At 48.7% G+C, this 14,773-nt stretch overlaps 1 protein-coding gene across 1 annotated transcript in view; it reads right to left on the reverse strand.

The window, feature by feature from the left end:
- Positions 1-1,125: 1,125 nt before the first annotated feature.
- LOC119975612 (phosphatidylinositol 3,4,5-trisphosphate 5-phosphatase 1-like) overlaps positions 1,126-14,773 on the reverse strand; it is a 181,103-nt gene continuing 167,455 nt past the window's right edge. Inside the window, exons 24-25 of the mRNA XM_038815401.1 lie at positions 4,478-5,054; positions 1,126-1,631 (exon numbers count right to left, since the gene is read on the reverse strand). Coding sequence (XP_038671329.1) covers positions 1,629-1,631; positions 4,478-5,054 — 580 coding nt within the window. The 3' untranslated portion in view covers positions 1,126-1,628. The remainder of the gene's footprint in view (positions 1,632-4,477; positions 5,055-14,773) is intronic.

The following is a 14,773-nucleotide window of genomic DNA, read 5'->3' on the forward strand; positions in this document are numbered from 1 at the left end:
ATACCTCCCATGATTTTGTAGACCTCAATGAGGTCAACCCTCATCCTCCGTCTTTCTAATGAAAATAATCCTAATCTACTCAGCCTCTCTTCATAGCTAGCGCCCTCCATACCAGGCAACATCCTGGTGAACATTCTGCAATCTTCAGCAAACATCCTCATTTCTGACGTTATGCTGGAGGGAAGGTTATTTGTGAAGTAGTTGAAGATGGTTGGGCCGAGGACCATGATCCTGAGGAATTCCTGCAAAGGTGACCTAAAACTGAGATAATTGGCCTCCAACAACCACCACCATCTTCCTTTGTGCCAGGCATGATTTTAACCTGCGGAGAGTTTCCCCCTGATTCCCATTGACTCCTGTTTAGCTAAGGCTCCTTGATGCTACACTTTGTCAAATGCTACCTTGATGTCAAGGCAGTCACTCTCACCTCAGCTCTAATACTAATCCCAGCTGGGATGAGGGGTTAGTACGCTATAAAGCAGGACAATTTAACAAACAGGTTATTCAGCATAATTTATGAGCCAATGATAAAATCTGAAGACACAATAGATTTCGAGTACATGTTAATACAAACACACTTCCCAACCTCACTCCTAATCTGCCTTCTGGCTCCACTGAACACTACGTTCTTCCAAATTTCCCAATATCTTAACCGAAAAGGTCATTCCTGCCATAGTTCAGTGGTAGATCTCTTGAAACTGAGACAGGAGGTCATGAGTTCAAGCGTTTCAGTGTACAGGGGGAGTGCTGCACTGCCAGAGGTGCTATCTTTCCGATGAGCCATTAAACCGAGGCTTTGTCTGCCTTCTCAAGGAAATGTAAAAGATCCCATCATGTTATTGGAAGAAGATCCCATCATGTTATTGGAAGAAGAGCAGGGGTGTTTTTGTTAGTGTCCCAACATTTAATCCTCAACCAATATCACTAATGCAGGTCATCAGGTCACTATCATATTGCTGGTTGTGGGAGCTTGCTGTGTCTAAAGTGGCTGCCACATCCCTACATTACAATAGTGACTACACTTCAGAAATACTACATTGGCTTTGGGGCATCCTGAGGTCAGGAACGGTGCCACAGAAATGGAAGTTCTTTCTTTCTTCCATTCATGATGTACATGCCCAACTGTTTCCTTACTCGAGCTGAACTGTTGTGAATGTGAGTACAGTGAAGGGCTGTCATGAAGTCTATCACCGTCCAACTGTTAGTTCAGCAGAGCAGTCTGAGCTTTTGTGCTGCAATGGGCTTGAATCAGTTCATAATGAAGTGTGTGAAGCTCCCCACGCTGGCCCCCTGCTGTCAACGAGGAACATACATATTTAAAGGGAACGGTAAGTCCTCTGGAAATCTTGTGATGTTGAAGCTTTGCTCAGGCCTCCTCACTCCGAGCTTCTTGGCATCAGCGCTCAGCTCGGTTGTCTAACTCTCACTGAGGAGCGGGGGTGGGGGGGATCGAGAGAATCATCACAGGATCCCTGACGACCAGCACTGCTGACTCTGTCTTTAGAACAACCAGAATTTACATTTGTCAAGAGAGAGAAAACAAAAGACCAACAGGAAACTCTTCACTCTTCCAAAAACTCCTGACAAGGATCCCACTCTGCCAGCTTTTCCACAAGACGGGTTCTTGGTCACTGTAAGTAGAACGAGTGAAAGTTGAGATTAGTATCATTTTCAATGCAATGCAATGCAAGCTAGTGTTTCAAGGAATACTTTGGGGCCTAGCCTCAGCTATTTGCACAACAATTGTCCTCCTCCCATGACTCCCCTAAATTAAAAATAACTTAATTTCAAAACTGTTTTACAATGTCTATAATTCTGAGACAGTGGGTGGGATCTCCCAGCTGTTCACGCTGGCGGGGAACTCCCATCCCAGGCCGGTGCACGGGTTTACACCCAATTTACCAAATTGAGGGTTCCGCAAACCTCAAAGCACTACCTGAGCACTTATAAGCACCTTCTAATCCTAAACCCCTTAATGTCTAGGACAGCATGCACATGGGAGCACCACCACCACCTCCAAAACCCTCCCCCCCTACCCAGGTTATCCACCATCTGTCTTGGATGTATAATATGCGTTGATTCACTGCCGCTGAGTCAAGATCCTGGAACTCACTCCCTAACAGCACTGTGCGTGTACCTCCACCTCATGGGCTACAGCGCTTGAAGAAGATGGTTCACCGTCTCAAGGGCGATTTGGGATGAATGGTTAAAGCTGGCCTTGCCAGTGATGCTCACATCCCATGAAAAAAGTACAAAAATATAGGTGAGAGTAGTGTGGTCCAATTGCAATCGCTGATTAGCTGCAGGTGTTGCTATAGTGATACCATTATAGTCACATGCACCAATCTTGGTAGAAAACATCTTACACATGATAAATGTAAATGTACTTTACGTTTTATTTAAACAGCGACCACGATTCAATGAGGCAGGAAGCTCAGGTTCCCAACGGCCCAAAAAGCACCCACGCACTCTGTTTCATGTGGGTATTTTCCCAAGAAAGGTTAAAGTTCACATACCCATGGGCATCCAAATAAGTGTTGGGATCACAGGCCCAAAGATGACCTATCAATCGGACATGCAGTTAGTTACATCTGGGTCTCCAATTGACCCAAGGGCTAATGGCTAAAGTACTGGTTAATCCCAGAGCTGAAGGGGTTGGATTATGAGGAGAGGTTGAGTAGACTGGGACTGTACTCGTTGGAATTTAGAAGGATGAGGGGGGATCTTATAGAAACATTTAAAATGATGAAGGGAATAGATAGGATAGATGCGGGCAGGTTGTTTCCACTGGCGGGTGAAAGCAGAACTAGGGGACATAGCCTCAAAATAAGGGGAAGTAGATTTAGGACTGAGTTTAGGAGGAACTTCTTCACCCAAAGGGTTGTGAATCTATGGAATTCCTTGCCCAGTGAAGCAGTTGAGGCTCCTTCATTAAATGTGTTAAGGTAAAGATAGGTAGTTTTTTGAAGAATAAAGGGATTAAGGGTTATGGTGTTTGGGGTGGGAATTCCAGAATTCTACTTCCCTCTATATGAAAAAGTGCTTCCCAAATTCGCATCTGAAATGGCTTGGCTCTCGTTTGAAGTTGATGCCTACACACACATGATTTACCCAGCAGAGGAAATGGTTTCTCTGTATCTACCTCATTCCAACCCAGAACTGTTGAGGGGCCAGAATTAGGATCAGGGTTGGAATGGAATCCAGGTTTTATGTTGAACCAGCTTATTTGTGCTGTTGTCGTCACCTTTTTCGATGGCTAATCGCTGGGTACAGATGTTACAGAATGGACAGCATAGAAACAGACCATTCAGCCCAACTAGTTTCTGCCAGATTTGAGCTCCAGCCCACCTCCCATCCTGCTCACCCTATCAATGGAACCATCTGTTCCATTCCTCTCGTGAGTTTCACAAGATTCCCCATAAACCATAGAAAAGTTATGGTGCACGAAGAGGCCATTCAGCCCATCGTGTCTGTGCCGGCCAAGAAAGGAATAAAATGAAACTAGCCCCTTATTTCAATCCTATTTTTCCAGTACCTGTTCCGTAGCCTTGCAAGTTGCGGCACTTCAGATGCAAAGCCAGGTACATTTTTAATAGGTTGAGTATTTCAGCCTCAACCATCAACTTGGGCAGTGAATTCTAGATGCCCATCACCCTCTGGGTGAAAACCTGTTTCCTCATGTCCTCTTTAATCCTTCCACCAATCATGTTAGATTTGTGCCCCCTGATTATTGACCCCTCAGCTGAGGGAAACAAGTCTTTCCTGTCTACCCTGCCTTGTAATTTTGTACACATCAATTAGGTCACCTTTAGCCTCCTCCGTTCTAAGAAAAAAAATCCCAGCCTATCCAATCTCTCCTCATAGCTGCAATTTTCATGCCCTGGCAACATTCTTGTAAATCACCCCTGTACTCTCTCCAGAGCAGTTGTGCCTTTCCTGTAATGTGGTGACCAGAACTGTACCTAAAACCTCAGCTGTGGCCTAACCAGCGTTTTAAACAGTTCCGGCATTATATCCCTGCTTCTATATTCAATACCCCACCCAATAAAGGAAAGCATTCCATATGTTTTCTTGACCATCTTGTCCACCTGTCCTGTCACCCTAAAGGACCTGTGGACGTGCACTCCGAGGTCTCTCACTTCCTCAACCCCTCTCAATATCTTTCCGTTTATTGAGTATTCACTTTCTTTGTTTGCCTTCCCCAAATGGATTATCTCACACTTTTCCAGATTGAATTCCATTTTCCGCTTCTCTGCCAATCAACCAAACCAGTGATATAATTCTGTAGTCAACAGCTATCCTCTTCACTATGAATGATACGACCAACCTGCAAATTTCCCAATCAGACCACCCATAATGCATCAACTACTCCATGTGATGGTGAGTTCCACATTCCAATCACTCTCTGAGTTACTCCTGAATTCCTTACTGGATTGGATTTATTAGGAACCATGTTTTACGTATGTATTTTACTTACCGACACGCTAGTCTGTTGCCCCATGGTCCCGTTGCCGCGGTGCTTGGCGTGACCTGGCAGCTCCGAGGTTTCCCTGTAATCTTTTACAGCATTCTGTAGCCGCAGCACTTTCTGACTCTTCACCGGCAATGGGGGCCTGGTGGGGGAAGGCTCCATACTCTGTGAGGTGGGCCCAGAACCTGAAAGATCAGCCATGGTCCCTACTTGTTTGGCGTGTGGCACCCTGTGGCCTGGCCTTCTCACCTCCGAGCAGGTGTACGATCGGCTCCTGCTCTGTGGCACTGGAGGAAGCACTGGCCTGTTTGATTCCTTGCTTGCCAAAGCCTGTGCCAGTTGATTAGCAGAGGAAACGGAAGGAATGGGGATCTTCTCCACTCTTGGAGGGGTACCTTTCCTCAAGTCCCACAAGAAGGCTTGTTCGTTCTTTGAGATGGAGTTTTGCGTCTTGTCAACTACTTCGTACAAGGGATTACTGACCATCCCCACTGATTGCTGGTCTTGTGACAAAGACGGTGGGATCTCTGCCTCCGCACAGCTCATTGCCGACGTTTTATTCCAAGAGCTTTCTGGATGGCTGCTTTTTTTTCAGGAAACAAAGGAAAGTAGATTACAAAATGCACCAAAGGGGTCATGACATAATACGTAAGAATCTGTTTTACACTCAGAGGGTTAGGATCTGGACTGCACTGTCTGAGAGTGTGACAGAGTCATATTTAAGCATAGTTTTCCATAGTGGGGGTGCCACGGTGGCCCAGTGGTTAGCACCACGGCACCGAGGACCCGGGTTCGATCCTGACCCCAGTTCACTGTCTGTGTGGAGTTTGCACATTCTCCCCGTCTCACCCCCACAATCCAAAGATGTCCAGGGCAGGTGGATTTGCCAAGGTAAATTGCCCCTAAATTGGAAAAATTATTTCTTTGAAAGAAGCAAATAGTTTTCCATAGGGAATTGGATAATTATCTAAGGAGAAGTTGTTTTGGGGGATTATGGGAAAGGTTGAGGTGGGATTGCAGAGAGTCAACCTGGGCTCAAAGGACTGGTCTCATTCTGTGTTGCACTGATTCTACAATTCGAAAGACCAAATTGCCACCGGTACTGAGTCCTGCTGTACTATTGCACAGATGTTTGGTGCTGTACACACTGTGAATGCGCTGAGTGGTTGCACAGGCGTGCAGTGCACTGTTTGAAAATGAAATGAAATGAAAATCACTTATTGTCACAAGTAGGCTTCAAATGAAGTTACTGTGAAAATCCCCTAGTTGCCACATTCCGGCACCAATTCGGAGAGGCTGGTACGGGAATTGAACTTGCGCTGCTGGCCTGCCATGGTCTGCTTTAAAAGTCAGCTATTTAGCCCTGTGCTAAACCATCCCCTAGCTAAACCAGCCCCTGGTTGTGCAGTATAGCATGCACCTGTTCAGCATGGTATTCAATACTAGATGCATAGGTATGTGGGATGGTGCACATAGTTGTGCAGTGGTCCTGTATCCTGAAGCACATTCAATTCTGTAGCGTTCCCTATCAAACAACAAATAAACTCTTACCGGCCTGAGTGTTTGCTTACTTAACAGCAATTAACATGCTTAGAGCGACACCACTCCACCAGATGATGGGATATATTGGGCGGGATTCTCCAATAATGGGACCATGTCCCCACGCCAGCGTAAAAATGCTGGCGAATCACTCGGGACTTTCCTGAAGAAAATCCTGAGTGATTCTTCTACCTGCAGGGGGCTGCCAGGGCCCGGAGTGCTTCTCGTAGCTCTGGCTGCGGATACAGGCCCCCATACTTACGGTCAGGAATCCCTCATGCGCACAGCGGCAGCCCATGGGACATGGCGGACTCAGCCCACGGAGCGGCACCAGAAATGTAGCCCCCCCCCCGGAGATCGCGGTTGCCCGTGGGTCCATGACGTTTGTTCGCCCTCTCTGAATGAGTCCGCAGCTGCCACCAGCTGTTCCTGATAGGTGGTTAGAACCACGCCGTCAGGAACTCGGCCAGTTCTCCTCGGAGAATCGAGAGGGGCCTCTGTCAATGGCCCCCTACCTGAATCGAATAGTCCGCTCACGCGCGATTCACGAGCGATCCTCCGGGACCGGAGAATCGCGGGAGCGTCATCGGTCCGGATTTCTCCACCCCCGCGCCGATCGCAATTTCGGAGCGGAGGCTCAGAGAATCCAGCCCATTGTGCTTTACGTGGTAAACTGATAACACTGTGCATTATCCAACTAACCCTACAACAAAAACACTATTTGACTCATTTGTTATGTATCCCCCTCCCCACAAATCCTGTAATATTCTGCACTTCACCCAAGGTGCTTAAAAGTGTAATCAGACATCACTCTTGTATTAAACTTCCCCGAGTGTCCTTCAGTTTCACCCATTTAAGTAGCACTGGTCTGTTCTCGAGCTAAATAATTAAGAGCAAGAGTAGACCATTTGGCCCCTTGAGCCTGCTCCATCCATAGAATCTCTACAGTGTAGGAGGCCATTCGGCCCATCAGGTCTGCACCCCTCCGAAAGAGCACCCAACCTAGGCTCACTCCCCTGCTATATCCCTGTAACCCCAGAACCCCACCTCACCTTTGGACACGAAGGAGCAATTTTAGCATGGCCAATCCTCCTGTCACATCTTTGGACTGTGAGAGGAAACCGGAGCACCCGGAGTAAACCCACGTAGACACGAGGAGTACTTGCAAACTCCACACAGTCACCCAAGGCCGGAATTGAACCCAGTCCCTGGCGTTGTGAGGTAGCAGTTTAACCACTATGCCACCGTGCTGCCATTTGATAACATCATGGATGATTCGACGTAGCTTCAACTCCATGCTCCTGGCCTGACCCTCATTGCCCTTGACTCCCTTGTAGATCAGAAATCTACCTAACTCAGCCTTGAGCATATTCAGTGACCCAGCCTCTACTGCTCTCTGGGGAAGGGGATGTCACACACTAACAACCCTGAGAGAAATATATTCTCCTCATCTCAGCCTTAGGTGTAAGACCGCTAATTTGTAAACTGTGACCCTAATTCTAGACTCCCCCGCATGGGGAAACATCCTCTTAGCATCCACTGTCAAATTTCCTCAGGACGGTATGTTTCAGTAAGATTATCTCTCACTCTTCTCAACTCCAATGGGTCTCAGCCCAACCTGCTAAACCTTTCTTCAGAATTTAATCCCTTCAATCCAGGGATCAGTCAAGTGAACTTTCTCTGAACTGCTTCCAATTCAATTATATCCCTTCGCAAGTAAGGAAACCATAGCTACATGCAGTACTCCAAATGTGATCTCATTAACATTAACTAGTATACTACTGAAGTTGACAAATTCACATTTTCCCACATTACATCTCATCTGACAATCTTTTGTTCTCAATAGATTTGACTCAGTGAAAGCATTATAAAGTGACCCACAGAATCACAGAACCCACAGAGGAATTAAACTCCAGAAACATGCAGATTAAGTCCCTAAAGTGTAATTTGGATTCTGGGGATGTCAGAACCCAGAATGTTATATCACCTAGAGTGTTAGAGTGTCATGGAATAATTATGCCACAGAAGGAGGCTAATCAGCCCTTCAAATCCATGCAGGCCTTTTGTGGAGCAATCCATATCCCTGTTGTGTCCCATAGCCCTGAAACTTTATTTCTCTCAAGCATCCATCCAATTTTCTTTTGAAATCATTAATCATCTTCACTTCCACCACCCTCATGGGTTGAAGTTCCAGATCATTACTACTTACAGCGTACAAAATGTTCTTCCTCACATCCGTCATCCCTGGCCCAAAACCTTAAATCTGTGTCCCCTAGTCCTTGTTATTTTAAGAACCTGTATGCCTTCTTTAAAAAAGGACACTGCTGCTCATTAAGATGCCTGCCACAGGTCAACTGACTTTTGGGAATGAAAGTTAGCCAAGATTTTGGAAGCTTTGAAAAGGTGGATTCCAGGTGGCCATGCCCAGACAACACCCTTGTGGAATGTTGCACCTGTTGCCAGGACTTACCTCAACACAATAAAGACAATAAGCCTCAGACTTTCTGACTCCAGATCAGCCAAGTTACAAAGGAGAGCTGCCAATATTGATTATGCACAAGGAATTGCCAAGAACCTCTTTCTGCCTCTATTGTATGTTGATGGTTCTGACCATGAGAGGTGGAAGCCACTTTGTTAATATGAACAGTCTATCAATTGCATTCCATTGTGCATCAATGGCCAGTTGTCACATGACCAAAGAGCATGTCCCTGAAACGGAAAGCCTTCTATTATAGAGTTCTGTTGGCTTTGCAGGCTGCAGAATGCAGAAGTAACAACAGAAGAAACCTCACTGCACAAAGTAAGCTGTATCATTGGGCTTTTACGGAGCCATAAGTTTGAAGCCTCCTTGAAACCTCTGCTGAAATATCTTGTGCTCACCTGGAAAAGTAAACGCGTCCTCCAGCTACAAGACCTACCGAGGCTTTTCACACATCCTGCCCATCTCTTATTCCAAAGAAACTCCAAAAAAATCCCATCATCAGCTGTGTGGGCTTGTGTGCACCACAGCTCAACAGTGGAAAAGTTTACCCTCTCACAGAACCTTTACAAACATATGAACTGACAACTGTTCTGTTTGGTTTTAATATTTGTACAAGTGAAACTCCTTTCTTTTACTGTATATTTCTTGAGTTAATGTAGTGCGCGAAGTAGCGATAAATTCTTCCAGGAATAGTGCCGATTAATAAATAATGCTCTTGGTTTAAAAATCCATGAATGTCTGCTGTTGGTGACTTTGTGGAAAAGCTGATCATATACAAAGTGGGGTTTTGGAATACACATCGCACCTAAATTAAACCACACTGCTTATTGACAGAAGGGTAGAGAATTTGCAGTTGATATAAGATTAACAGGGCAGCACGGTAGCACAGTGGTTAGCACTGTGGCTTCACAGCACCAGGGTCCCTGGTTCGATTCCCGCTGGTCACTGTCTGTGCGGAGTCTGCACGTTCTCCCCGTGTCTGCGTCGGTTTCCTCTGGGTGCTCCCATTTCCTCCCACAGTCCAAAGACGTGCAGGTTAGGTGGATTGGCCATGCTAAATTGCTCTTAGTGACCAAAAAGGTTAGGAGTGGTTATGGGGTTACGCTGATAGGGTGGAAGTGAGGGATTAAGTGGGTCGGTGCAGACTCGATGGGCCGAATGGCCTCCTTCTGCGCTGTATGTTCTATGTTCTAACATACATTTTTAGGGATTAGATAGGGTACATGTTGGGAGGATATTTCCACTCATGGGAGAATGTAGGACCAGAGGCAGAGTGGCAAAACAAGGGGGGTGCTCATTTAAAACGGATTTGAGGAAGAATTTTTGCAATCAAAGAGTGGCGGATCTTTGGAATTCTTTACCCCAGGAAGCTGGGAAGGCCGGTCCTTGAACAGTTTTAAGGCTGAGATTGATTGGTTTTTAATCATTTGGTGAATTAAGTGTTACGGAGAGAAAGCAGGAAACTGGACTTAAATGGCGGAGCAGGCTCGATGGACTGAATGGCCTACTCCTGTTCCTATTTTTTGTGGACGTCTGGTTTAAGTCGGTATCTCTCCCCTGTCCCTAACAACGGAACAAAATCAGCCAATGAATTTAAATGAAATTAATATATTTGAAAAAAAAAACTACTGTCATTAATATGACTACCTAATTAACTGGCTGATAAATAATCAAACATCTACGCTACCTGTGTTCATAGGAACATAGAAGCAGGAATAGGCCATTTGGTTACTCAAACCTCTTTGCCATTGAACTAGATTATGGCTGATAATCAATCTCAATGCCACATTCCTGCATTCTTCCTATAACTTCCTATAACTCTTCCTATAACTCTTGATGTCACTATTATGCGGACACATATCAATCTCTTGAACATATTCAATGACTGAGCTTCCACAGCCCTCTGGGGGGGGGAATTACCCTCTGAGTAAAGACGTTCCTCCTCATCTCATTGCAAAGTGGCTTGCCCTTTATTTTGAGACTGTGTCCCCTAGTTCTAGACAACCCCCGCCCCCCCCCCCCCCCCTTCCCCCCCAGCCAGGAGAAAGTCCTTCTCCTAATCTACCCTCTCTAGCCCCTTAATAATTTTGTATTTTTCAATGAGATCATCTCTTATTCTTCTAATCTGCAAAGAATATAGAACATAGAACAGTACAGCACAGAACAGGCCCTTCGGCCCTCGATGTTGTGCCGAGCAATGACCACCCTACTCAACCCCACGTATCCACCCTATACCCGTAACCCAACAACCCCCCCCCCCCCCCCCCCCCCCCCCTCCCACCTTAACCTTACTTTTAAGGACACTACGGGCAATTTAGCATGGCCAATCCACCTAACCCGCACATCTTTGGACTGTGGGAGGAAACCGGAGCACCCGGAGGAAACCCACGCACACACGGGGAGGACGTGCAGACTCCGCACAGGCAGTGACCCAGCCGGGAACCGAACCTGGGACCCTGGAGCTGTGAAGCATTTATGCTAACCACCATGCTACCGTGCTGCCCCAATATAGGTTCAGTCTTCTCAGTCTGTCCAAACAGAGTAGTCCTGTCACCCCAGGAATTAGTTTGGTGAACCTTTGCTGCACTCCCTCTACGACAAGTATATTGTTCCTTAGGTAAGGGAACCAAATTTCAGGTACACAATACTCCAAATGTGGTCCAACCAAGGTTCCACACAATTGAAGAAAGGTGTCTTCACATTTAGTTCCCACATCCACATTGTTGATATATATTGAAAAAAGCTTGGGCCAGAGGCAACTTACAATGAAGCACACAGCACTGTAGCCAGTGGAGTCCGGGGGGGGGGGACATGTAAGTCTGTCCCACTGCAAAGCCTTCTGCAAGGTATGGAGGAGGCGTTGGCCAACGGTTGTAGAGGTGAGCCACAGAGCGACTCTTGCCTTCACGGCTACAGCTGAGGAGGATGGATAGGCAACCAACCAAAACGAACAGAGGCTACCAGGCCAGATAGCCAGCAGCAGCAGCCAGTCAGCCAGCCAGGAGCACATGCAGTCATCGAGGCTTGAGGTTTGGCCAGATGAGCGAGAGCTGAGAGGTGATCAGAAGCTGCGAAGAAGGCAAGGCAGGCAGTGGGGGTATTGGGGAGCAGCAGCCAGCCGCAGGAGGGTGAATTGACCAGAGTCAGAGGCCAGCCAGGCAGCAGGGCTGAGAGTGAGAGGGCTGGGCTGGGAGGCAACCATACTGGGCAGTGAGGGTAAGATTTTGGGTTTCTATGCCTTGCATTGCGTGAGCTGAAGCTGGGTGGGGTCAGGAAAGCATTGATGTTATTCGGAGTGGGGCTTGGCATCATTGTGGGCGGGGCTCGCCATCATTGGTGTCGGGCCGCCATGTCACCAGGGGGCGTTAGATGGGGCCCACACAAAGAAGGAGAGCGTGCAAAAGTGTCTGTCTCTGGCTGGTGTTCCAAAGAGCAATGGACCGAATGGGGATCAGTACAGGCTGCAGGCCAAGTTTCCGTACTTGGATAGCGTCACCATCTGCGGCCATGACCAGCAGGACCACGACACCAACCTCCACCGATTTCTCCAAACCGCACAAAAACTCAACCTCTCCTATAATAAGGAGAAATGCATTTTCCGCACGACCAGACTAGCCATCCTTGGCTACGTCGTGGAAAACGGGGTCCTAGGACCCGACCCTGACCATATGCGTCCCTCTTACAACTCCCTCTCCCTCACTGTTCCAGGGCCCTCAAGAGGTGCCTCGGATTTTTCTCATACTACGCCCAGTGGGTCCCCCAGTATGCGGACAAAGCCTGTCCACTATTTAAGGCTACACTTCCCACTGTCAGCCGAGGCCCGCCAGGCCTTCAACTGCATCAAGGAGGACATCGCCAAAGCCGCCATGCGAGCGGTGGATGAATGCGTCCCATTTCAGGTGGAGAGCGACGCCTCAGAGGTCGCTCTCGCTGCCACTCTGAACCAGGCAGGGAGGCCAGTAGCATTCTTTTCCCGTACCCTCTCCGCTTCGGAACTTCGACGCTCCTCAGTCGAAAAGGAAGCCCAAGCCATTGTGGAAGCAGTACGGCACTGGAGGCACTACCTCGCAGGTAGGAGGTTTACCCTCATCACCGACCAGAGATCGGTTGCCTTTATGTTTGATAACTCGCAGCGGGGCAAAATCAAGAATGACAAAATCTTGCGGTGGAGGATTGAACTCTCCACCTATCATTATGATATCGTATACCGTCCGGAGAAGCTCAACGAGCCCCTAGATGCCCTGTCCCACGGCACATGTGCCAGCGCGCAAGACGACCGACTACAGGCTATCCACAATGACCTCTGCCACCCGGGGTTCACCCGGCTCGCCCACTACATCAAGGCCTGCAATCTGCCTTTCTCCACCGAGGAGGTTAAGGCTGTCACCAGGAATTGCCCGATCTGCGCGGAGTGTAAACGCACTTCTATAGACCAGACAAGGCCCACCTGGTAAAGGCATCCCAGCCCTTTGAACGACTGAGTATTGATTTCAAAGGACCCCTCCCCCTCGACCAACTGTAACATCTATTTTCTCAATATTATAGATGAATTCTCCCGCTTCCCATTTGCCATCCCATGCCCCGATATGACCTCCCATACAGTCATCAGAGCCCTGCACATTGTCTTCACCCTGTTTGGTTTCCCCAGCTACGCCCACAGTGACAGGGGTTCGTCCTTCATGAGCAACGAGCTGCGTCAGTACCTGCTCGACAAGGGCATCGCTTCGAGCAGCACTACCAGCTATAATCCCAGGGGGAACGGGCAGGTGGAGAGGGAGAACGCGACGGTCTGGAAGACCGTCCTACTGACTCTACAGTCCAGGAATCTCCCGACCTCCCACTGGCAGGAGGTCCGGCCCGACGCGCTCCATGCAATTAGATCCCTTCTTTGTACGGCCACAAATCAGACTCCTCACGATCGATTATTTGTCTTCCCTAGGGGCACTACCACGGGGGCCTCGCTTCCATCCTGGCTGAGGACACCGGGCCGTGTCCTCCTTCGGAAGCACGTCCGGACACATAAAACAGACCCCCTGGTAGAGAGGGTCCTACTCCTGCATTCAAACCCCGTTTGTCGAACACCCCGATGGCCGACAGGACACCGTTTCCCTCTGGGACCTGGCACCTGCAGGATCTACCACTATTACTACCACTACCGCCGAGGTACCCCTCACACTACACCCCACCCGACCTCCCACGCCCTGCACCCCTGCACCTACTTGTTTTCCGCGCCCCCTTCCACCCGTCACACCGGTCTGCAAGAACGAAGCTCTGGAAGAACCACCCCCGGAGTCCACCCTCGGATTCGCACCGAACATCTGTCCACAGCCATCCGAAGCGGCTGCAACTCCAGTGCTCCGTCGGTCTCAACGCACGATTCAAGCGCCGGACCGACTAAACTTATAGACCCGTCACCCCTGCCAGACATGATTTTTTTAACAGGGGGTGAATGTGGTGAATTTATAACCTATAAATCCACACTGTATATTACTGTGTCCCTGTGGACTCCATCTGCTCTGCCCACAGGGGGAGATAAGGGGCATGTACAGGGCTCCGCCCTTGGCTCCGCCCCCAGCAGGAAGTATAAAGTGCTGCGGTCTTCCGAGCCCGCCCTCAGTTCAGTTTAGTCGCAGGCAGGCTCAGTTGTAAGCCGATTAAATCCACAGTTTACTTCACTCATGTCTTTGAATGAATTGATGGTCGCATCACCAACGCCCTCCACTCCATTACATCACTCCTCTACACAGCCACGAACGAGACCCCTCACGATCTTTTGGTTGCCTTCCCTAGGAAGTCAATCTCCGGGGTCTTGCTTCCATCTTGGCTGACAACTCCGGGACCTGTCCTTCTCCGGAGGCATATGAGGAGCCCTAAGACCGATCCCCTGGTTGAGAGGGTCCAGCTGCTGCACGCCAACCCCCAGTACGCCTAGATCGTGCACCAGGACGGACCGCAAGATACGGTCTCCCTATGATACCTGGCGCCAACTGGTTCCCCTGCCAACGCGCCCCCCTCCCCGCTGCCTACCGCCACCCCCAGCGCCCCTCATGCCCCCCTGAACCTCCTATATTGTCCCGCGCCGACACTGCCGCCACCCACCATTCCCCTGTCTACCCCCATACCCCAACCGTCTCTGACATCCCGGACTGAGGCTCAAGCTCCAGAGGCAACGCCCCCGGAGTCACCATCTGCAACAACCATGCCCGCCGCATCGCTAGAGCAGAGGAGGTCTAAAAGAACAATCCAGCCTCCAGACAGACTGAATATTTGATGACCACACG

The sequence above is a fragment of the Scyliorhinus canicula genome, chromosome 13 (assembly GCF_902713615.1).
Source record: "Scyliorhinus canicula chromosome 13, sScyCan1.1, whole genome shotgun sequence".
Taxonomy (NCBI): Eukaryota; Metazoa; Chordata; class Chondrichthyes; order Carcharhiniformes; family Scyliorhinidae; genus Scyliorhinus; species Scyliorhinus canicula.